General features: G+C 49.0%; 1 protein-coding gene and 2 long non-coding RNA genes across 9 annotated transcripts in view; 1 reads left to right on the top strand and 2 right to left on the bottom strand.

The window, feature by feature from the left end:
- Positions 1–20,453, bottom strand: part of LOC103557819 (uncharacterized) — a 25,749-nt gene extending 5,296 nt beyond the window's left edge. The window contains exons 1-5 of one of the 3 annotated variants that reach the window (XR_011541251.1): positions 20,188–20,453; positions 15,297–15,406; positions 13,692–13,827; positions 9,269–9,548; positions 4,608–4,912 (exon numbers count right to left, since the gene is read on the bottom strand). This is a non-coding gene — a long non-coding RNA (uncharacterized lncRNA). Of the gene's footprint in view, positions 1–4,607; positions 4,913–7,749; positions 8,137–9,268; positions 9,549–13,691; positions 13,828–15,296; positions 15,407–20,187 lie in introns of those variants that run through there. The other 2 variants (XR_011541252.1, XR_011541250.1) reach the window with 2 other exon arrangements.
- E2F8 (E2F transcription factor 8) overlaps positions 20,018–23,273 on the top strand; it is a 16,110-nt gene continuing 12,854 nt past the window's right edge. For 2 of the 5 annotated variants that reach the window (XM_070624482.1, XM_070624481.1), the window contains exons 1-2: positions 20,018–20,310; positions 21,490–21,616. In XM_070624482.1, the coding sequence (XP_070480583.1) occupies positions 21,602–21,616 (15 nt within the window). In that variant the 5' untranslated portion in view covers positions 20,018–20,310; positions 21,490–21,601. Of the gene's footprint in view, positions 20,311–20,717; positions 21,363–21,489; positions 21,617–23,273 lie in introns of those variants that run through there. The other 3 variants (XM_008530520.2, XM_008530521.2, XM_008530522.2) reach the window with 3 other exon arrangements.
- LOC139084000 (uncharacterized) lies at positions 21,065–22,750 on the bottom strand. The gene is made up of 2 exons (XR_011541253.1): positions 22,636–22,750; positions 21,065–21,344 (listed from the first exon to the last, which is right to left on the bottom strand). It is a non-coding gene; the product is annotated as an uncharacterized lncRNA (long non-coding RNA).

Genomic DNA, 23,273 nt, shown 5'->3' with positions numbered 1-23,273 from the left:
GTGGTTGGCGTCAGGTTTCCCTCTCAAAACAAGGTCATGGTCCTGCCCACCTCTGTGGCTGTAATGATTTGTCAAACGAGGCGTTGTTTATATAACCATTTAGAACCAGACTCTCAGGAGGGCAGCATGCCAAGGAAATGAAGCCTTGGCTTAAGCAGGGTTGAAAATATTTTCAAACTCTTCACTTTGTTCTGGAATGAAACATAGGTGTGATTCCATTGTAACTCGTTTACCAAGTGAGATGTGGCTTGTAGGGCGGGGCACAGGGAGACAACTGTAATTTGGTGGGAAATTCCAATAGACGGCAGATGCTGGGGTTAAGTTTAGGTTCTAAGCAGGATGGTTGGCCCTAGTTTGGGCTTAGGGTCTGTTCCATTTGGGGTTCCCTGGCCTTTTGTAACTGGGTGTGGCTGAGCAAGTGACAATCATCACACTGTGATTTTCAGATGTTGTAAGTCAGTGTCCACTTGACGGATGGCACTCACATCTGGCTGTAACCACTAAGAGAATGAGCTGGCAGAACCACTTACCCAAACACACAGGGAGCATCCACCCACTGCTTCATTCATTCACTCATTCATTCATTCAACCAACATTTATTAAACATCTACTGTGCCAGGCCCCCTCCCTAACGCTGGGAAAATGAAGATAAGACTTAGCCTCTGATCTCAAGAAGCTCATGGTCAGGTGAGAAACGAGCCTATAGAGAAGGAAATTACAGTGTAGCAGGTCAACAGCTATTGTCAAGGCCTATACACAGAACGGGACAAGGACAAAGACTTGAGGCAGCAGTGCAGGCCAGGGAAGTCTTCATGGAGGAGGTGGCCCCTGGTCTGGACCTCAGAAGATGAGTAGCAGTTCATTAGCTAAATGACACTTAGCAGCATTCTGATTTTTACTTATTTACTAGCAGACTGTCACTTTCTATACAAGTGTGCACACACACACACACACACAGGCCACGAGAACATCAGCCCCATGGGGCAGGAACTCGTCTTGCTCACTGCTACGTCCCCAGGACCTAGAACAATAAACGGCACATGTTCATTAAACGAGGGACAGGAAGGAGGAGTTCCAGTCAAAGAGCCACGGCACGTTCTAAGTGATCATGAAGAGCAAGCAAGTTAGAAAGGATGGAGGAGAGAGCTTCCACTGATGGAGGCAGGGCAGTCCTGTGGCCAGCTCGGAGCAGGCAGTGGACAGAGTGTTTGCAAAGAAGGAAGTTACCTGACAAGAAACAGAGGGACGCAGCTGAGGCTTTCCAAGTGGCTGCATTTTTTAGAAGGGTCCAGGTACCCCCTCCACCCCACTCCCACACATACTCAGTTTGTGCACTAAATTTGCCTGGAAATTGGCGGCAGAGGAGGCTGCCACCAGCTGTGGGGCAAGAGCGTTAATCAATGAGAAAAATGGAGCAAAAAAAGGACTGTTGACACCGCACATAATCCTTCCTCCCGTGACAAGCCAAGGCCCTGGGACAGGCTCAGGTGACAGCCTCAGAGCTGAGAAGGCCATTTGTGTACAACTGCCACTTGGAACAGTAGCGACATGAGCAAATCAAGTTCATTTCTGACTCTATGGGATTAGGATAGGAAGCCTGTGACAATGCAGCGGCCGTGACTTGGAGGGGAAGCAAAAAGACTAAACCTTAATACCACACTTACCACCTAGGACTGAGCCAGAAAGATAATCAGGGCATTTGGTTCGCAAGTGTCAAATAGCAAAGTAGTGTCTGACCTTGCCAAGGGGTATGGATTGCACCATGAGGACGTGTGAGCCACTGTGAGCTCAATTTGCACAGGGTGAGAGCAGGAGGTGAAGGAGGGAGCAAGGCTGGGTTGGGGGGGCAGCCGGCACAGATGTTGTCGCCCAGATGGCTGCAGACAAAAAGTCAGGACTTGCCTAACCATTCAAAGCACAGAACGACTCCTGAGAAGACTCATTTACTGCAGCTTCGAGAAAGACGCAGAGAGGAGCAAAAAGGAGGGACGAGGACAGCAGGCGATGGTTCTGCTCACGGAGGCAGGCAGAAAACAAGTCAGTGCAGAGAGAGTGGCCAAAAGTCACTTGTTCAGCGGACACCGAGAGAGGTGGGACGCTGAGAGGAGGGGAAGCATCGATGAACTTGCAGATTTCACCAAGCGAGAACCAGCCTGCTAAGCAAATGAGGTCCCCTCACCCCACCTCGTTCTTTAGACGGTCACTGGCCCCTTGCTGGCAGGACCCGACAGCCCTCCAAACCCCACATCTTACACCGGAGACAGCGGTGCTGTGGCGGGAAGGGCACCGTGGGCAGCTGAAAGGTCTTCCTCTCACTAGAGGCCAGTCACCTGGGCCTCTCAGCTGCAAGGTCCTTGTGGGTAAAAGGGGAACCTTGAGGCTGGTGTCACACGACTGCTGTGCAGATTGAATAGGAGCTGTGAGAACGCACTGGAAACGTGAGTCGTTTGTCTGTATTTTTTACAGCAAAGGCCCTGAGGTCCCGAGAGGTGAGGTGATTTCAGACCAAGAAATCAGCCAGTGGAGATGAGGACCTGAATCCCGACGCCTCTTCCAGCGCTTTCTACTCACCCACGCCCACCAGCATCACCCCACAGGGGCACGTCTTGTCTCCTCAGCAACATTCTCCAGGACGAGGACTGTGTGCTCCCCACGGCTCGTGGTGCTTAACAACAACAGCCACGTGTGCAGCTCTTACAGCGTGTTGGGCTTTGTTCTAAGCGATTTTCCTGCACTAACTCATTTAATCTGTTTATCAATTCTATGAGGTAAAGTATTACTAGTATCGTTTCCATCATTACAGATGAGGAAACTGAGGCACGGGTTAAGAAACTGACCCAAGATCTCCCAGCCAGTGATCTCCCAGCTGATGGTGTTTCTTTCTGAACCGAGACCATCCGACCAGAAGGCTCTTCTCTGACCACTACGAGCAGAAGCACTGGTGTCAGACAGAGCTGGCTGTGTCCCCCAGGGCAGCCTGGCACCATGCTTGTACACGCCTGCGACTCAGTCTAATTGTGGTTGCCCGGGACCTGAAGAAAATGCTGTGATAAAATAATTCGCCACATGCAGCCTGGTGCTGTCTTCCTGCAATCGGGACAACCCGGAAGCACTTCCATCCTTTCTTCCTCTCACAAAGGACTCAAGGAAATTTGTCCTGAAATGTGATGGACAGTCACAAAGGACATTAACAAACTAGGAGAAACCTTCAACCTTGCCACGAGTCAAAAAACACAAGTTAGATTAGATACTCTCTTCACCTATCAAATTAAAAAAAATTTTCTTAAATGATAATATCTAATGTTGGCAGAAATGGAACGAAAACAGGCATTCTTACACCCTGCTAGTAACCGTGCACACTGACCGTACTTCTCTGGAAAACACTGTGGCCGACTACGATCGATTCTTGTTATCCCGAGTAGTTAAGTTTCATGAAGTCACCGTGAACACTGAATTACGAATTCTGAACCACTGATCCTGGGAGAAGCACACACTGGGAGCCTCTGCTCACAACATTGTTGTCAGCTGATCAATACATACCTTGTTTTGCATGCGTTTCTATTTAAAGACACTTTATTTAATATACTGTATATTGTTGGTTCATTAACATTGAACCCATAGTCAACGGGACTATAATCCAGGCCTGAAAGAAGTTTATCAAACATATTTCCTCTGTAAGGCACATCGCAGCCTCCTTGTGCTTAGAAACACTGGACAGCGCTTCAGCACAATGCTTGGGGGACGTTTTAAGCAGCAAAATCACCAACAAAAAGGACCAAAATGCAAAAAGCATGACCCTGAGTCGACTTCGAAGAGGACGCTTGTTCACAAAGTAGCTGAAACAAGAAGGCAGGGCTGGCCTTGTTCCGCTTCAGCTGGGAACAAGCGTGATGGGCACCTCACGCGTCCCCGCTCTGCGCAGGTCAGCGGCTGATCGCAGAAGCCATGATCTGGAGGCCACAAGTAAGTGTCAGCAAGTCGGTGAATTTGCAAATACAGGATCCAAGAAAAATGCGGACCAACTGTGTCTATATGAAGACCCTAAAAAGCTCACCCCCGTTGAAAGGGACAGGTGACACAATCTAGAACCGATTTCACAAGCGCCTTTGGAACTGGTCCTGTTTCAGGAGAAAAAGATGCATCTGAGCCACAGAATCACTGCTTTATTTGTCTCCACCACAGAAATCACCATCGGACTTACCACTTGTTTTACTTGTTCATTCATCATCTCTCCCCACACAAACTAAGAGGAGGGGATTTTTATCGCTTTTTTTAATCCCCCATTCCTAGAAGACCTAGCACATACCAGGCTCTCAGTAAATATTTGTCGATCGAATGAATGAGTCATGTCGGATACCAGCAGTAGTAATAATGAGAATCAACGCTTTTGCAACACTCACCGCCCTGGGTGCTTTATCCGTGTTCCCTCACTGACATCCCACAGCCGTCACAGGTGGGCACTGTTATGCCCATTTCATAGGTGAAGGCACCAAGGCACAGAGAGATGATGCAATTTAATTACGGTCAACCAGCTAGCAAGAGATGGAGCTGCCATAAAGCCCAGCTTTTCTGACTCCATAGCTACCATACTGATGCTTCTCGAACCATCTGTGATGAAGGACTGGTTGGTTTTTATTTTTTCTTGGTCCATCACAGACTGACAATAGAAAAGTGAAATGGGAAAAAAATGATAAAACACCATATGTGCTTGGATGTCACAGCAACATCAAAGTTTTTAAACACTGTCAGTGTTTGTCCTTCTCTCGCCACAGCTGGTGGAAACAGTTCAGTCCAGATGCACCCTGCGCAGCTCTGCACCAAAAGAACGGAATGTTCCAGAGCCCCAGGTGGTCTGGGGCCCGGTGGTGAGGCTCCAGGAGGAGAGCTCGTAAGCCCTTCTACCTGCAGGGAACTGGAAAATGTCACAAATCAGCTTTCCTTCCTTTTACCCTCTACAGCTCTGGGAGGTGAGAGGTGGGTTTTCTCGCCCCTAATTTTTGGATAAGAAAACCTGCTTTTCCCTCTGCCCGGAATGCCCTTCCCCTGGGCTCTTCACCGGGTCAGCTCCTTGTCAGCCTTGGGGTCTCTACTCGACATCACTTCCTGAGAGTGGCCTCCCCAACCCCTATGCAAACAGCACCTCTGACCCTCTCCGGTACCACACCCTACGTCTTTCCATCACAGCACTCATCACTGTCAGAAGCTGTCTTTTCATCCATTTGTTTACTTGTTTACTTTCTCTCCCCCCTCTTTGTGACAAACTCCAGGAGGGCAGAAACCTCCCCAGTTCATGCGTCTCTCCCCAGCACAGAGTTAGGCTCCCTGAAGGATTTGTTGAATGAATGCCGAAGAAAACAGAAACCCAGATTAATCAAACAGCTTACTTAAAGCCAAAATCGAGTAAGTGCAGGAGCTGGAAATCTAATCCATTCAGTCGTTCAACAGGTGATATTTACGTGTCTCCTTCTCAGAGTCACTCATCACACTGGGCACTGGGGTTGCAGTGACGGGCGAGGGAGGCAAGGTCCCCATCCTGCTGGGGCTCACAGGGCTCAATTCTGAACCCAGGGGTCCTCCTCTGCCTTTCTGGCCCTCTCCAGATTCTTTCATCTGCACGTGCTTTTCTGCCTATGAACACTTCCTCAGAAACAATTGTTATCTCGTAAGCAGGGATGATCACTATACCTGTTTTGGGGTTTGCCAGGTAAAATACAGCTACATCTGAATTGCTAATAAACAATGAGTAACTCTTGAGGATAAGTAGGTCCCAGGCAATACTCAGGGCATGCTTCTACTAAGAAATTATTCATTGTTATCTGAAATTCAAATTTAACTAGATGTTCTATTTTTTTTCTCTCTTTTCTTTTTTTCCTCTAACTCTGGTACTGCTACGCATTTTGCAGATGAGGAAATTGAGGCTCAGTGAGAACAAGCGATGTAAGTGACCTGCCAGTTGGAGAGCCAGAACTAGCCTAACCTGCTGACCGACAATTAGCTAATCCTCATCCTCTTGCAGACCCTGGGCTCCTGTGCCTAAGCAGATTCCTACCTGGCTGTCATGCCCATGTACTCTGAGGATTACCTTGCAGTTGAAATGTCTCCTTGGCCTCCAGCAAGGAAGCAGTTTCCATATCTATATTTAATCATTTTTAGTAAATTTTTTTCTGATCATAAAAATACATACCTGCAATATATAGTCACACAATGGAATACTACACACCAATGAAAAAGAATAGACTTCCACTTACGTAAACACAGCAACAGAACAGATTGGTGAGTTTTTGTGTATTTATACACATCAACTTAAAGAATATTATTGAACAAGAGTCCAGACACAAAAGAGGACATCCTGTATGATTCCATTTATATGAAGTTCAAAAGCAGGCAAAACTAAGCCATGGTGATGGAGTGGCTCCTGTGGGGGAGTGGAGGATCCTGGGAAGGGACTCGAGGGAGATTTTGGGGTCTTGGTAATGTGGATCTTGATCTGAGTGAAGATTCTGCATGTGTATAAATATATGAATCCAAGCTGTTCATTTAAGATTTGTATTTTTCCATTTGTAGGTTTTATTCAATGAAAAATGGAAGACAAGCATGAAAATTAATACCTGTTCATTCTAAAAAATAAATAAAGTACACACAGTATTTAAAAGAAAAAAAAATTGGTAGTCCCACCACTGGGAGATACCACAATTAACATCTTAGAGGATGTCCTTCCGGATCTTTTCCCAATAGCATTACCTTTTCACGAGCATTTCCTAAGAACGGAACCGGGACCTAGAACCACTCACTGGAGGTGCTAGTTTATGCAGGAGTCTGAGTTCCCTGGACGTCTTTCTCTTACCCAGAAAGCCCTGATACGACCAGATTTAATTTGACCATTTTTAGAAGTGCACGGAACAATTAACGGCAAATAAATTGAATTAAAATCAAATTGAATGCAGCCTTTCAATGATATGACTTAGAATTTGATTTTAAGTACCGTAATGAATACGAAATGAAAGCTGGGCCTGGAAGGCTGGAAGGGCTCTTGGGCTTCGTGGGACCCGGAGTGCCACCTGCTGGCCGTGGTCTGCAATGACATCCACCACCCCTTCCTCTGACAGCATGGACTTCCCGCTTGTAAACCCAAAATAGGCTCCCTCTTTTTCTTCCATGCGTTGATATCTCTCTCAAGAGCTTCCCAGACATCTTTGCTCCCCTAGAGCATTACAAAGTTGCTAGCACACAGGAGTAGTTTAATAAATATTTTTTGAATGAATGAATGAATGAAAGGATGGATAGATGGATGGATGATGGATGATGGACGGATGGATGGACAAAAGGACGGAAGGGCAGTCTTGTGCGTCATTGTGAAATGAGAGAATAATCTCTGCCCTTCCCATCTCACAGGCTTTTTTTGCATTTTTTTTGTTTTCTCTTCTCTCGCTTTTGATAAAAATGATGATTTGATACACATAAACATAGTGAAATGATTATTATTTGAGCTAACATGCTATCTCCTCATATAGTCATTTTTTGTGATGAAAGCTCTTGAATTCTACTCTTCGCATATTTCCAGTAACTATACAGTATTATTAACCACAGCCATCGGGCTGGACACTAGCTCTCTAGACTTAAGTCACCCTACATAACCACACTTCCGCCCCCTTTGACCTCATCTCTCCACTCCCCCACCTCCCTGCCCTGGCAACCACCAGCCTGCTCTCTGCTTCTCTGTATTCGACTTTTTTAGACTCCACACAAAAGTGAGTTGTGCAGTTTTCTTCTTTCCTCACAGGATTTTTTTTTTTTTAGGAGAGTGAATAAGATAACCGTTGAGGGAAGCCAGATGGATGTGAAGGATTATGATAACAACCCAACGCCAGGGGGCGGAGGAGTCAAATGGTGACCAGGGTGAGCAGAGAGGCTGCAGAGAAAGGTACTGCGTTAAAAACAGGAGATCAAGCAAACGTGAGGAGTCTTGAGCCAGACACTCACTAGGCAGCTGACAGTTTAGCTCGTTTCCATTTCCTCTTCCTCCTTTAGGACCAGCTCGCTACTCCTTTCCACGGAATCTGAGGAGCTGAGATTCCTGGCCACGGAGAGTTGTCGCTTCCTGGGCTCACTCAGAGGTGAGGTGACGTTCCACGCTCGCTGTCAGTTTTGAAACAGGCAGTGTCACTGTGCTGCGGGTGTGACTTGGCCCGTCACAGCCCTCCTGCGTTAGGAAACATGGTTTCTGAGCCATCACTGTCGGGCTGCCTGATGGCGAGGTGCCCATCTGAGCGTGTCCCCTGTTGACAGCGCTTGACAAGCATCGTGCCGGTCTTGCTTTTAGATGCTGCACAGCAGGAGCTCTGGTCTGCATAACGCGGCACGATGAAGCGGAAAGAGTATGGACAAGGGGGCAGAAAGCTGGGCTCTGCCACCCGCCAGCTAGGGGACCTTGAGCAAGTCGGCTTGCCCTTGCCGGTACGTAAACCATCTCGTTGGGACAGTGCAACAAGATGGTGCCTGGGAAAACGCTTTGTAAACTGAAGTCCTAGACCAAATGAACATCACGCCCCAGATGTGACCTGAGCGAGCCCAAAACCTACAGGGAGGCTCCAATGCATCGATCTCGACCCAGCTTCTACTTAGGAAATGCGGTCCCATCTTAGCATCTCTGTCACAATCTTATTTCACATTAGCTTGTGGCCCACTAAGACCCATCCCCTACTGGCTTTTTTGAATATGGACTGTACCCTTTCAAGTATCATCCACTGTTTGTTTGGGCAACCGGTTTTTTGAAACTAGAGGTAGACTTTGTGTTATTTTGCACTAGGTAAATTCAATCTCATTGCTCTGGCCCATCTACATAGGCTGTTAAAATGTTCCCAGGGGCCGGCCTGGTGGCGCAGTGGTTAAGTGCGCACATTCCCCTTTGGCGGCCCGGGATCCGCCGGTTTGGATCCCGGGCGCGGACATGGCACAGCTCATCAAGCCATGCTGTGGCAGGTGTCCCACATATAAAGCAGGGGAAGATGGGCACAGATGTTAGCTCAGGGCTAGTCTTCCTCAGCAAAAAAGGAGGATTGGCAGATGTTAGCTCAGGACTGATCTTCCTTAAAAAAAAAAAGCTTCCAGCCCTACCTTGGTCATTGCGTATGTTCTCCCTGCGCTGACCGGATGACAGGCACACATTTCAACAGTGTGCAATTCATGCATCCATTCATTCACTATGCAGTTACTGAGTACCTACTATTCCCTAGGGACTATGTTAGGAGCCAGGAGACAGAGGGCATACCTGAGAGAGGGTGGCGAGTGCTGTAGAAGAGGCATGCTGGCTGCCATGGGCTCAGGGAGCAGGTGTCTGATTGCTGTCAGCAGCAGTGGGAAGGTGTCCAAGTCAAGAGACGTGGCAGAGGCCAAAAGGCCTTCTCCCCTTCTTTCCTAGCACACCACTGGACTATACTTTCCAGCTCCGATGATTCTCGGTGCTTCCGCATCGCGACCTGGGCCGATGAAGTGGTGAAGTCCATTCTGATGGGCCTCTCCTGGCTTCCTCTGCCTTCCCAGCAAAGAAACTGCAGGGGGCAAAGGCCAGCCAGCTCTTAGCCCTCTGTCCTCATCGCCTCACCCCCATCCCCTTGCCAGCACACACGTTCACTCTGCAAATGTCGTAGAGCCCCTCCTCTGGGCCAGGACTGTAATAGGCTCCGCTGCCTTCTCTTAAATCCTTTCTGAGCTCACAGTCTCCACCATGGGGTGCAGGTGCCTTCCCCACGTGGTGGATCCCTTCCCCAGCCCTTTCCTCCAGGCCAAGATCAAGGTCTGAGCCTCTGCATCCCTGCAGCCCCGGCTTATTTCTCCCAGGCACTACGTAACAGTACCAAGGGAGGGAACGGGCGAGGAGTCAGGGCCACCTGTCCTCTTGGTCTCCCCGTTAGCAGAGCACTGTAGTGAGAGACCTGGAATGAGGGCAAGGAGACACAGACTCGAGTCGCAGAGCTGCGACCAACTGACTCTGTGACTCTAGATATGGCCCTGGGGGCTTCGTTGTCAAATCAGCTGATAGACCAGAAGATCTTTGAGTTCTCACTCAGCTCTAATATTCTGATTCTTTCCATGCTAATCCCCAAATCCTGGATGAACCCTCCACCCTCTTCTAACCTAGCTTTATAGAGGAATAAAAAATTTTACAAAAAGAGACAAAAGGAAGGGAAAAGAGTTTTGCCAGCCTTCCTTATAATGAAGCATCTGCTGGCAACAGGCGGCCCACAGCTGGAAAACAATTGCTAAGGGTTATAACTTCAGAACATCCCAAGTCTTCCTTGCCCCTAACCTGATTTTTCTCAGGCCCAGCCTAATCTTGTCCAGACTCAAGCTCCACGCTAATTGTCAAGACCGGTTTGAATTACTCATGGAATGTCTACACTGGGGTGGTTCGGGACATATTCTTTGCACATGTATTCACCCCTCCACTTTTGCAGGAACTCAGTAATGAGCTGTCTGGATAGGCGAGGCCCTCTGCTTTCTTGGGCCTCTGTTTCTTCACCTCTGCAGGCAAGGAAGGCTGCTCCTCCCAGCTCCAGAATGTCTTTAGTTCTCTGATTGCAGGCGCCTCAGCCTGAGATTCCACAAGCAGCAAACCACATAGACACAAAAAAGTGAAGGACGCTGTCTGACAATTAAATGCAAAAGGAATTACGCAATTAGCAAAGGACGCTGCTCACACAACAAGTGAGCCTAATTGCAGCACATGCAAATGTTTGCTAAATTAGATAAATATGGGTTTGCAGTCGCTCTGGTGCACAGATTGAGTTGCAAAGTTAGGGAAAATTAAAAAATTAATTATGAGATGGGGGTGATAAACATAGGGCACGTGCACTAGGCCAATTAGGATTATTAACTGCGTAATCATCTCACGCCAAAAGCGGAGTGTTCAGGAGTCCCACGCCCAGAGTCTGACTACTGGGGAATGAAGTCACCCTGTCACACAGGACACAGAAAATGTGCTTTGTTTTTACATAGCACCTGTCACCCGGGAACCCCAGCACTTGGAGCCAGTTACATTAGCTCACCAATTAGCCCAACGCACATTGCCGAGGTGGGCAAGGCTTCTTGTAATGGCTTAAAGAATTGCTGCATCCTATTTATTCCCAGACCCTCCTGAACGTGCCACAGATGATAAGTCTCTAAGCCCACGGGATAGCTCTTATGAGAGTACACCTGTCAGCTTGCGGGACCTTCCACGGAGAAGAGGCAGGAGTCCCGGAGAGGCAGCCACAGTGAGAGCCTGGTCCTGGAGGCAGACTGCTTGGATCTGAACCCTGGGTCCATCACTCATTCTCTGACAAGTTAGTTCAGCCAGCTGTGCGCTGGTTTCCTCATCTCTGTCACGGGGACCATAACATCTCCTACCTCTTCAGACAGTTGCAAGGATTAAGGGAATTATTACCTATAAAAGGATTAAGACACTGTCTGGCACATAGTAAAAATAAGTGACTGATTTCTCACTATCTGGTTTTCCCTGTTTCAACCAGGCAAGGGTCCCATGTGCGAGGCACAGCTAAGGACCGTGACACACCCATGGGCTCCATCCTCACGCTGGGATTAGAGAGAACACGGCACCTCCATCAGTGCAGTGAAGCAGTAAGTGAGCTGGGCTGTTTAAATGTTACAAAATGCTCAGGGGGGCGTCAGCCCTGCCAGCCAGGGAGAGGAAGCTTCACGGAAGACAGGCCGCATCAGCTGGGCCGGGATGAGATCTTAACAGAGGGGAGGCTGGCTGGAAAGACGTGTGGCATTCTAGGCAGCATTGAGGTCAATCCTGGCTGCAAGGGGAGGGTCTCGATGTTAGGCCCTGGGTACTGACTTTATCCTGTGAGCCACAGAGAGCCCCTGGGATGTTTTAAAAGCAACATTATAGGACAAAGCAGTGTTATAGGAAGATGAATCTGGCAGGGTGAGCAGAGAGGATGGAAAAGGGAAAGACTGGGAGGCTACTGCAAGAACCCAAGTGTGCAGTCATGAGGGTAAGAAGAAAAAGAAATGCAAGGGACACTGGGAAGGACAAATTGACAGGACTCTGTACCCAAGAGGATGTGCAGAACAAGGATAAAGGGGAAGAGGAGGTGACTGTAAGGCTTTGAACTTGAGGAGCAAGGACAGGAAAGGAGGCCTGCTAGTCCACCAAATATCCTGATTCCTACTTACCCAGCACCTTATCCGAACAAAGCTCTACCAGCAGGAGTTCTGAACACGAGCTGGAGGGTCAGACAGCGAGGGGCCCCCACTCCGCTGCCTCCAGCTGTGTTCCCCTCAGCCAGGTCTAACCTCCCAGAGCTTTCCTCATGTGCAGCACAGGGACAATACACCATCCTCCTCAGGGATGCCGTGGAGATTAAGTGAGACAATGTGACAATCACGTTAAGCGCCTGTCCCAGAGGGCGCTCTCCGTAAATGCTGAAGACAGGAAAACCAGTGCCCCAAAGAGAGAATACGGAAAAAGAAATAAGTAACACTCAGCACTAAAATGCTCTTGAACGTGGCCTACGCATGTTTGGTGAATCAGAAGCTCCTTCTGGACCTTGCAGAGCACCAGCATCACCAGCATCCTCTCACCGGCTCGATCCCCACAGAAGCACTGGTTGGCACACATCGGCTCAGGTGAAAGATAAACCAGCTCACTGCATGGATTTTGAGCCACAAGGAGGGAGAGTAGGGAGCAACAATCCCACATCCTGCTGATGGAGTCAGACTGTGAATTTGGGTGAATTTCTCCACTGTTTTCATCAAAGATGCCATCATTTTCCTCCTCTCACCTCTCGGGCAATGCCAGCTTCTGTGTGCCTTTCCTAATTTTCAGTGACAAAGCTTGTGGAGATGACCCCAGGGGCTGCTGATCCGTCAGCCAGTGTGTGGACTTCAAAGCCCTGTTGACCCAGTGGCATACCCTGGGCCGGGGGCCGAGGGGCCTGTCTGAAGTGCTTGAGCTGCACCTGGAGAGCGCACAACCCACAGCAAGGGGACCAAAAGGCCATCCCAGCTCTTGGAGCACTGTTATTCAGTCAATGAAAATTCAACACGCAAAAGCAAACTGGTTCTATCACATGGGCCACTGGAGTTTGAAAATTATAGACCCGAACCTTGGCCTGACCCATTTTCTGTCCTGCAGAGCTCTGCTCACAGCTGGCGTCTCATTGCAGGCAAAATTGCCCTTCAGCAGGACTGTGGTTAGTTTTCAAAAATACCTGGAACCCTGCGAGACAAACTTTTAAGGGTCCAGAAAGACAAAAAGGCAGCAAGCTGTGAAGCGAGGTATTGACCCCACTCTGTCAGACTTCAAAGCCTGTGCTTTTTCCAATTTCCAAGGGAAGCTCAGTGTCAGCACAGAATCATACGATGTTGGGAGATTTAGTAATTAAGTCTGCTCTCCCCATATCACTGAGGAAACAACTGCAGCTCAGAGCAGTTGAGCGACTTGTCTAAGATCACACAGCACATGACAGCTCCTACTGAGGAAATCAACAAGCTAGCAAGAGATTTGATCATATTAATAAGACTATTTCCTTATAACCCAATAGCAATTAATGTTTTCAAACATTGTTTTTTTGCCTATGTTGCCTCGGTCGGTCCCACACCATCAATGAAGTATTTTTATCACAGACGTTACCAGCCCCTTTCACAGAGGAGAAAATTGAGGCTCAAAGAGGTAAGTGGCTTACCCTAGGTCACAGAACTAGCAGGTGCCGCAGCTGGGGCTGGAGCTGGAGTCCTTGTTCTCTAAGCCAGGTGGCAAGTATCAGCTGAATCCAATTCTATGCCTAGCGCTGTGCTCAGAGCAATGAAGACGTTTGTGAGCTGCGAGCAGAGAGACAGGAGAGCAAAGAGCCGGAAGGTCGAAATGTACTAATAAAGCCGATAAACCAGACGGGAAGCCTTAAATTACGATGCACTTACTAATTCTACTAAGAGATAAGAGTATGTTATCTTAGAGTATTTTTCCTCTTAATGGATCTTTCTCAAGCATTTCTATAAATTAAGTCCTAAAAGAAAAAAAATAAAACACGCCTCTAGTTGTAAGTTTTCCAAAGACATTGGACATCCCCCGACAGCTGAGCGTGGCCACGGGGGCACCTGCAGCAGGGGCCGGCAGAGGTGCAAGGGGCAGACGACACAGACTCAGGTGGTCAGGAGGAACCATTTCCTGTCCAAACAACCTGGTTACTGGGACTCTCTTTCCCCAGAGTGATTAAAACCAGAAAAAAATAAAAGCAAAATGAATATTGATTTGTCTACATTTGTTTGGGTTATAATAATATATAATAATAACTATTACTGAGTACTTTCCATCATACGCTTAACGTTGTGCTAAGCACTTTACATCCATTTTTTTCATCTAATCCTCACAACGACACCTCAAGGTGGGAATTTTGATCCCCATTTTAGTGAGGAGGGGAAAGTGAGGCTCAGAGAAGTTAAGTAATTTGCCTAAGGTCACACAGCTGTAACGATGAGGTGGGCTTTGAACCAAGGTCTATTCCACTCCAAAGTCCTAACTTTTATCCACATTCCATCCTCTCTCAAAGAAGATGACTGACTAGAAGCTGCCTCTCCATTCTCCCGACCCTGAGTTTCGCTAAGAAGCAACCATCTATGATATGACACAGATAGGACATTATCATCACAATGATGCCGAGATGACCAGCATCCAAAAAGTTTGGTTAACAAACATCTTTCCTTTCTTTAATAAAAAAGTAATGTCCTTTCATATTATTCAAACTAATTTTAAAACAATTATAAATTTTAATTGCAAAGATTGAATTTGTAAGAAAGTTTAGCTCTATAAACAGCATATGTAGAACTCTCTGTTTTGTGGGCAGATTCAAATACAATTACTCCAACCAACTGCCATACTGAAAAATCCTGGGAGCTTTTACTGAGCATTTCCAATTAAAGCTGAGAGGAGAGCTATCTACTGCTTTTGGAAGATCCTAAGTATTTTGTCAACAAAATTAATTCTGTACATCCTATTCATCTCTTACTGTGAGATGAAGCAGTGCAGTGGGCAGCTAAACGCCACCATAACGTATCTGCGTCTCGTGGGGAATATTAGCTCAAATCAGACCCTGAAAACCGGGGCTTTAAGGGGAATTCACAAGTGCAAAGGAGTTCACAGAAACCTGTGAGAGGCAGAAGCGCCTCTGGTGACCGCCCACCTGTAACCCTATGGGGGAGAGGCCCCAGCCCAACTTAACCGGTCAGAGGCCTGTTCTGTCTCCCCAGCTCCTGAATCTAAGACAACAGAGAGCTGGAGAGGTTTAACCAACCTGCTGAAGCTGACTTTGGCGATTCTTCCAGGAGAAACGAGCTGTCTCCAGGGACCCTGCAGCAGCAGTTTGAGAGACTCAGAAAATCAGACCAAATGAAGGCCATGTCCCTGGGAAAGAAAAAGAGAGGGGGAGAAGGAAGGGTGGTGAGCGAAAGGCGGGCTTTGTCGCCGTGATCCAAGGGCAGCCACTGTGTCCTGTAGCTGGTGCCCAGCACAGTTCCCAGGCTCAGGGCAAGTGACCCACGCATGTAGGCTGAAAGGAATGCACAGAACTTGGGTTCCAGGGAAGAAAAATACCTACAGAAAACTAAAAGAAAAGTACTATAGAGGTAGGACACAGAAAAAAGACATGTTTGCTAAATCAAAGAGCTGCAGAGAAAGGTCACATTTGTAGGAAAAAAATAATTCGACAACAGTAATAATACTCCCAGCAGTTACCACTTTGTGCCAGACACTGTTCTGCTGCTTGACCGACTTCCCAAAGGGCAACGACTTTCCTCTTTCACTCACCTGTGTGCACGAAGCACCTCATTCAGGGCAGTAGACATTCAGGAATCTACGTTAGAGTGAATGAATACGGGAAGCAGAAGCCATGGGCAGGATGTGGAAACAGTACTCAGCTACAGTAAAGAAGCTTTTAAAGAGCTGGTAATTACAAGCTCATTTTTTTTCTAACATTATTGAGCACCAAGTATGTGCCAGGCATTGAACTTGGCCCTGAAGATAAAAAGATTAAAAGATAAGCTATCTTCTGGGCTTGACGAGATGACACACAACACTAGGACCTTATTCAATCATTTATCAAGCCCCCATTCTGGGCCAGGTACCCAGCTGGGCACTGGGGAGAAAGAGAAGGAAGGCCCTCTCCGGCTCTCCAGGAGCTCACAGTGGTGGGGGTGGGGTGTCTGTAACAGAGATGCACACACACGGTTACGACCAGGATGGACATGAGGAATCTGCCTGAAGTGGGTCGGCACAGATAGCCGTCACCAGACTTCTAGCTTCTAGCAAAGGGGAGGTTGGGGATTCTTGCATTGACTGGGACTTTTCCACGTAATAAATTCCTGCCCCCATGCCCAGGAATCTCTATATATACTTTTCTAAAGTTCTGGAACCTGGAAAGATGGGTTCTTCCAATCCACAGATAAGCCCTAAGACTACATGATCCTCAGCTCTATGGCAATTTTAAGATCAGATGACACAGTAATACAATGAGGACAGAACTCAGACTAATTCTACGAAAGGTCCTCAGTATTTTGTGTTCTATCATTGCCAAGCATTTTGAAAATTTAGATGCAGTAATGGCTCGATAAATAGCAGCAAATCTTGCTGCTGCAGCTGAGTCCGGGGCTGCAAATATGCATCCAGGCTCATCAGCTGAGCAGAGTTTCATACAGGAAGTCACAGGAGAGTTGTTGGGGACTTCACACAGCCCGGCTACCACTGTCGCAGTCTCTGACCCAGTCGAGCTCCACATCAGCACAAGCCAGCTCCGGGCTCTCCCACCTCCTGTGTCCCTTGTCATATCCGCCCTCTTTAAACCCTGCCCACATTGGAGCGAGCACGATTCATTTTCAGGCAGAGTAGCCAACTTTAAAGGACCGGGGAGAGCTGAGAGCTGATTGTGAACGAACAGCTGCCCTCCAACCCAGCACAGGGAGATTTGTGCCATTTAAAGCTCTAGACAGCTGTTTTGTGGTGGCTGTGCCTACACGTGCTGCAGAAATAGTACAATCCCGCATTGCCCCACCGGGTCAGGAAGTAGAGCTGGTGAGAGACACACGCGGGAGATGGGGGTGGTGAGAGAGCAAGAGGAAAAGGTCTAGGAGCCCACCAGCCACAGCAACGCCTTCCTTAGCCCCTGGGCCTGCCCCTGTCAGTGGGGGAAGGGCCTGCGCTTTCCACGCCCGCTGTGGGAGGCTCTGGGGATGATGAAAAGGACGAGATTCGGAAATCCTGAATGTTACCTTTGATGTATACCTCAGACGGTGCCCGTCTTTCCCCTGCCTCCCATATCTTTTTTCGTGGCTTAGTGCTGAACCTGTTCGCCAACATCTCGCCCTCCAAGTTGTGTAAGTCATAAGGGGGGCAGCATAGAGCCGAAAAACTGGTCTAACTCCAGAGACAGAGATCACACAGCACAATGAGCAAAAGACCAGAAACGAACACACGAATATTCCCTTGGATTATGTAACCAATCACTAGAAACCATGTTTGATGGGAAAATAGAAAAAGATTTCAAACGAGTCCCCTCATCCTTCCTTCTTGGCTGTGCAGTAAACACGAGTTTTCCATACTCTCATACCTTCCCTTTACACTTCTGCTGAATTTCAAATGGACACTAGGCTGTGTTGAGTAGGATCACTTCAGCTGGCTTCCTTTTTTCATTACTTTACACGAAAGGGTTGTTAAGACTTCAAAACTACACCATTTCACTGCTAATAGCGCCACTTTCCATCAGAGTCAGTGAGTCGGATTATAATTTCACATGCTTCAATAAAATAGGACAATTGGCATTAAAATAAGAATTACACATCCCACTTTTTCTAGGTTTTGTTCTGGTGGGGGAGGGGTTAGACGGTTAAGGGCTGGTCTAAGGTGTCACCAACTCCGTTTCACAGGAACTTTCAAAGGCAGTGGGATGGGATGTATGAACTGGGAGCGGGTACACCTAGATTATAATCCCGACTCTATCGCTAACTTGGCCATCACTTAAACCTTTCTGTGCCTCAGTTTTCTTCTCTGTAAAGTGGGGCACAACTATCCTATGAAGGGAGTAAAGATGGGCACCAGCACAGTGCAGAACATGCTTTCAGCGGAAAGCCCTCACGAGGAAACAGACTCAGCTTCAAGTCCCAGCCCCACCGCCCACCCTGAGACCTGGGGTTTGTTACTTAAAAATGCTCTGCTCCACCTTCTGGTTAACACCTGCGCTGAGTATTAAACGAGATGCCATCTGTGCAGTGTCACCCGAGGTGGCTGCTCCTTGCATTATTTGCCTTACAGGTACCTGGCACTACCTGGGGCATGAATGGCTTTGTAGAACACAGATGTGAACGCATGTCACCGCAGAGTGAACACGGTGGCATCGGACTGGCTGCTTCTGGAAAGAGTCCCTTTAAAGAGGACTCCTGAGCTGCAAAAACTCAAGGTAGGTTGGGCAGAGCTGAATAGGCAGCACTCCTACAAACGCGGGGCGGGGGCGGGGACGGGGGCCGGTGGTGGCAACAAACTATGAAACAGATAGTGGCTAAAGCAGAGCACCAACTGCCCACCCTTATGTTGATGCATTTATAACCACACCTTGCTCCAGAAAAGGTGTCCCAGGGCTCAGTAAGAACCAGCTGCTCAGTGCTGTCGGGGGCGGGAGGTGGGGCCCTCCCCGGTGACCCTCGCTTTATATTTTATCTCTGAGAGCTACGGGTGGCGGCGCCGCGCAGAAGGCCGGCTTTCAGGTCGAAGCGCTTTCTTGGGCAACACTTGCCCGAAGAGGGGCAGGGCCCGCGTCCCGGCTGGCAGCGAGGGGTATACTGGGACACCATGGCGCTAACCGTTCGGGGCCACTACTCTACGTGCGTTCTGCTGGGGGCGGGGGGCGGGGGGAGGTGGGGGGTGGGAAGAGCCACTGCTCGCCACCCGGACCCCCGGGCGCTACAGCCTGTCGCAGCCGCACGGAGGTTCTGGCTTCAGTATCTCAGCATCCCCGCCCTGACATCGCATGCGGGAGTCTAAGAATGTCCCGCGCTGCAAGTCAGCACTGCGTGATTCACTGACACATAAGTACCAGACGGGACCGGGGGATCGCGGCCCTGGGCCCTGCTGGAGGTTTAGAGACGCGAGATTACAAAACAGGGGGAACAGCTCAGACCAAACAGTCGAGAGATGGGCGCCCCGGTCTAGGCGCGGTTGGGCAATACATGCGGTCCCGCAAGCCCAGCACAGGTCCTCAGAAAAGGAGAAATGCTCTAAGGCAGAGAACCGCGGAGCAAGCCAACGCGGGCACCAACGATCAGCCCCGGCCTCGGTTTCCCCGTCTGCAAAACGAGGGCGCTGGGCTAGAGCGCCTCCCAATCCTACTATTAAATTAGAACTCTACAATATTCCATGCTGAAGCTGCCGAGGCTCGGAAACCGGAAAAAGAGGGGAAAGCGAGGGAAGACCACAGGGAGGGGATAGGGAGGAGCGGGTGGGAGACCAGGAGAGAGAAGACGGGCGGACGCCCGAAACAGGCTTGGCGAGTTTTCAACCTTACGCCTGCTGCTCCCACACCTGAGTTCTCACGTCTCGGCCAAGACCCCGCGCCCATCGAGTTTGGGCACCAGTTGGCCAAGATTCTCCCTCCACACACCGATTTCTAGAAGCCCTGGAGCAGACGGTGGGCGGCACAGTAATGCAGGCCACGGATGGAAGGGGAAAGTGTCCCGGCTGGGGTTCGAAGGGCAGGTGAGTGGATCTGGGGCCGGCCAAGGGAAAAGACGGCCCCAGGTTGGGGATCGCAGGGCGCCGGCGTCCAGCCTGCGCGTCCCGGGCGAACCAAACTTCATTCCCCAACTTTGAGGAGGGGAGGGGGTGTTTGCAAAAAAAAAAAAAGGAAAAGAAAATTGCTGAACTTTCCCCCAACTCTGCCTTGGGGGCGGGACCGGAGGGCGGCGCCTGAACCCTGATTCGCCGACGGCTCCGGTCCGGTGGCTCGGATTGGTGCGCGGGTTCCGGGGCCGGGAAGAGCGGGCGTGGGGGAGGGGAGCGGCCCTCCCAGCCCGCGGGATCGGCTCGCGCCGGGAGCGGGTTAATTTCAAATCGGGGGCTTGACTGCTCCTGGACGGCCACGCTCCCTCTGCCCGCCCGCCGGCCCGCCAGTCCCGGTCCAGGCGTTCCCCTCCGGCACCCACCTCGGCGCGGCATAGGGACCGACTGACGGCCCGACACGCGGGCTCCCGGGCCTGAGCGGGGAAGGGGTGCCGAGGAGTCCCCGCTCAGCTCCCGCAGGCTCCAACCGTGAGGTGGACTGACAGGTCAGCGGGACGCAAGGGGATGCGGTGCCTGGCCGGCTCGGCACCGGGAGAGGGCTCGGGAGGGCGGCGGCGGCGGCGGCCGTTTCCCGCCTCTCGCTCCGCCGGGGGCCGTGGAGGGAGGAGCTGAGCTCCCGCGCAGAAGGGAGGGGGCGAGCGAGGGGGTGGGGCGGGGATGTCGTGGTTCCGGGCGCGGCTTTGCCCGCGCTCAAGCCCCGCGCAGCTAAGGGGCGGCGCCGGCCACGGTCCGGCTTTCCGCGCCAAATTTTTAAATCGAAGGCGGACGGTCCGGACCCGCCCCTGGCGCCGCCAACCAATCGCAGGCCGGCGGCCTGCTCTCTGATTGGTCGAGGCTCGTTGCCCTGGAAACCGCGAGGATGCTGTCCGGAACTGCCTGGCAGGCGGCGCGCGCACTCGGCCCGGGGGGAGGGGCAGTTGGCCGGGCTAAGGGGGAAGAGCGCCCGGCGCGGAGCTGGCGGCGGCAGGGCGGCGGTACCTGTTTGCCTTACAAGGGAAATGCAGCCTTCCTGGAGGGGTCCGACATCGTGGCATGAACTGACCACCCGAACAGCCAATACATAGCGCTTTGCATCTTTAAGGAAGTCTTCAAAAAAAGAAAACTTAATCATAAGGCGCTCTTTAAATGTCCAGATTACCTTTGAAGCTTAAGGACTGAAGTTGGAAGTTTCCTATCAAGCTATTTCCCAAAACTTTACTGCTGAGCCTATGCACGTGTGTCAGGGGAGAAATTCAGGCATCCAGATGCAGACTTTTATCCAGATACTTGGGGTGGTGTCTGCCCGGCCGGAACCTGGGCTCAGGCGCATAGTCCCGAGCCCTGATCTGTGAACAGGTGGGTGCTCGTGCCTTGCTACAGTCCCTTTGGTGGGGTCCGCAGAATGGCCTGCCCTCTCTCAAGGTGGAAGAGGGCTGTCACTGGAAATTCTGTGGTTTGCTTGAAGTCTCATGACGGCGGATCGGTTTCCTGGAGGAATTTACTGGCCTTTGATAGAGTCCTCTGCCCAGCGGGGCTATCTCTGGTCAGGGAATAAAACGTACGTTTAGTTTGTCAGTATTTGTTAGTCTTTGTTTCAGTAGCCTGTGGTGTCCCTCTAGGAATTTTCAATAGCTCTCCTGCTTTTATTTTTCTTTAACTTTTTCCATTTCCTTTTTTCTTTAAAGATATTAAACTTTTTAATAGAATTGATTGGACTACTTGAACCATCCGAATATTGGGAAGAACTCCAGATTTTTCATTTTTAAAGAAACTCTAAATGTATGAGAAATTTACAGAATGGAGGACGAAAAGGTACCTTTTTAACTTCAGTATTCATCCTTGCAGTGATAAATGCAATATCATCCTGATTTAACCCCATAAGTTTCAATATCTGTTATCTTTTTAATGCTGCTTCTGTTTTTAGGGAGCCTCTGTAAAAACCCAGAAGGAAGGGAAATTTAATTTTTGAAGAGGGGCAGAGTTGCCCAGAGTTAAAGTAACCTTTCTAGTTTTTAATGATTTGGTGGAAGTCTCAAAGAGATAAGCAGAGAGAAAAGGTGCTTTTAAGAATACTACTAATTAGTTGCATTACAATATTTCTGAGAATTCTTGAACAGCAGGAATTCAGAAAGAGCGTTTGATGTGATTTGAGATTGGATTTCTTTTTAAGATAATTTTCTACAAAAGCACCAGCTTCTTTAACTATGGGGGGCACAAACGCTGTTTGCGAGATAAATATTTTGTAAAATTACAGAAGAATTGTCAGTAGGAGTATCTTGATTAGTGTCCAACTACTGATAGGTTAAAAAAAATGATACATGCAAATTTCCTATAAGTTTTAGATATTAGTCAAATAGGAAAATTGCTGTTGTTTCTGATAGTCTGAGGCAAAGGACAGCAGCTTTTAGAATAGTCCCATTTTTGGCTCAGTACTCTCAGATGCACATGCCCAGGAGGGTCCCCATTGGCTCCATCACACTGACTTCCATGTAAGGGCACCGTAGCTGGACTGAGGAAGTTTGGGTTCAAGTCCTGTGCGACCTCATCTTAGCCTGGGTATCCTCTTCTGCAGATGGGGCTACAGGATTTGGTGAAAATACAAATGGAAAAGCACTTGATAAATCCTAAGGAGTCATAGACATATAAAATAGTCCCATTAATCTTTGTTCCTAAAATCATTGAGGAATTAGTGAGTCTCTCTATTCTTTCACTTATTGCCATTCCAAGCATTTTCTTTAAAATAGATACAGATAGGAAGAAGGAAGTCCCCAGTGTCTAAAAGTAGAAGAAACATAATCCGCGTGAGTCTTATTTACGAATTGCTCATTTACCCTCTTCTGTCTCGGTGGCAGCCCCGCCTCTTTCGGGAACTAGCTTCGTCATCTTGGGTAACAAATTTTGCTTCTCTGGGCTCCGTTTTCTCCATCTGTAAAGCGAAGGGCTTAGATAGTCAAGGCATAGACTTTTCTGGTCAGAAATCCTGCTCTTAGGCACTCTGGATTTTCTCCCTGCTGGACTTTGCCAACAAGTCTGACCTTATGTTAGCCCTCACCCTTGTCTCCTTGGCTCTCTGACTCTCCCATGTCAGTGCTGGTTTATTGAGCACGACTGCATGCACCCATTGTGCTAGCTGGATACACAGATGGATGGGACATGGTTTCTGCTATGGAGTTACTTATTACAGCGTCATGAATAAAAGTCGCTCCTAGGAGATAGGGATCACTTAAAATTGTCAGACCTGTTAGGGGAAGCTGAGTGACAGCATTTGGGGACTCTCTATACTCTCTTTGCAACTCTTCTCCAATCTAAAATTATTTCAAAATAAAATGTTAAAAATTATCTCTTAAAGATTTTTTTTTTAAATTCTTGGAACAGAGCATGAAAAAATTTATGTCTGTGCTTTGCTGCAAAATTAAAAATGGGCAGTTTAGCTATTCGAATGGACAATAAGTGCCAAGTGCTCACGAGA

Source organism: Equus przewalskii, chromosome 6, assembly GCF_037783145.1.
Source record: "Equus przewalskii isolate Varuska chromosome 6, EquPr2, whole genome shotgun sequence".
Taxonomy (NCBI): Eukaryota; Metazoa; Chordata; class Mammalia; order Perissodactyla; family Equidae; genus Equus; species Equus przewalskii.
Note: the sequence above shows the minus strand (reverse complement) of the source record. Positions and strands in the feature narration are given on the sequence as shown.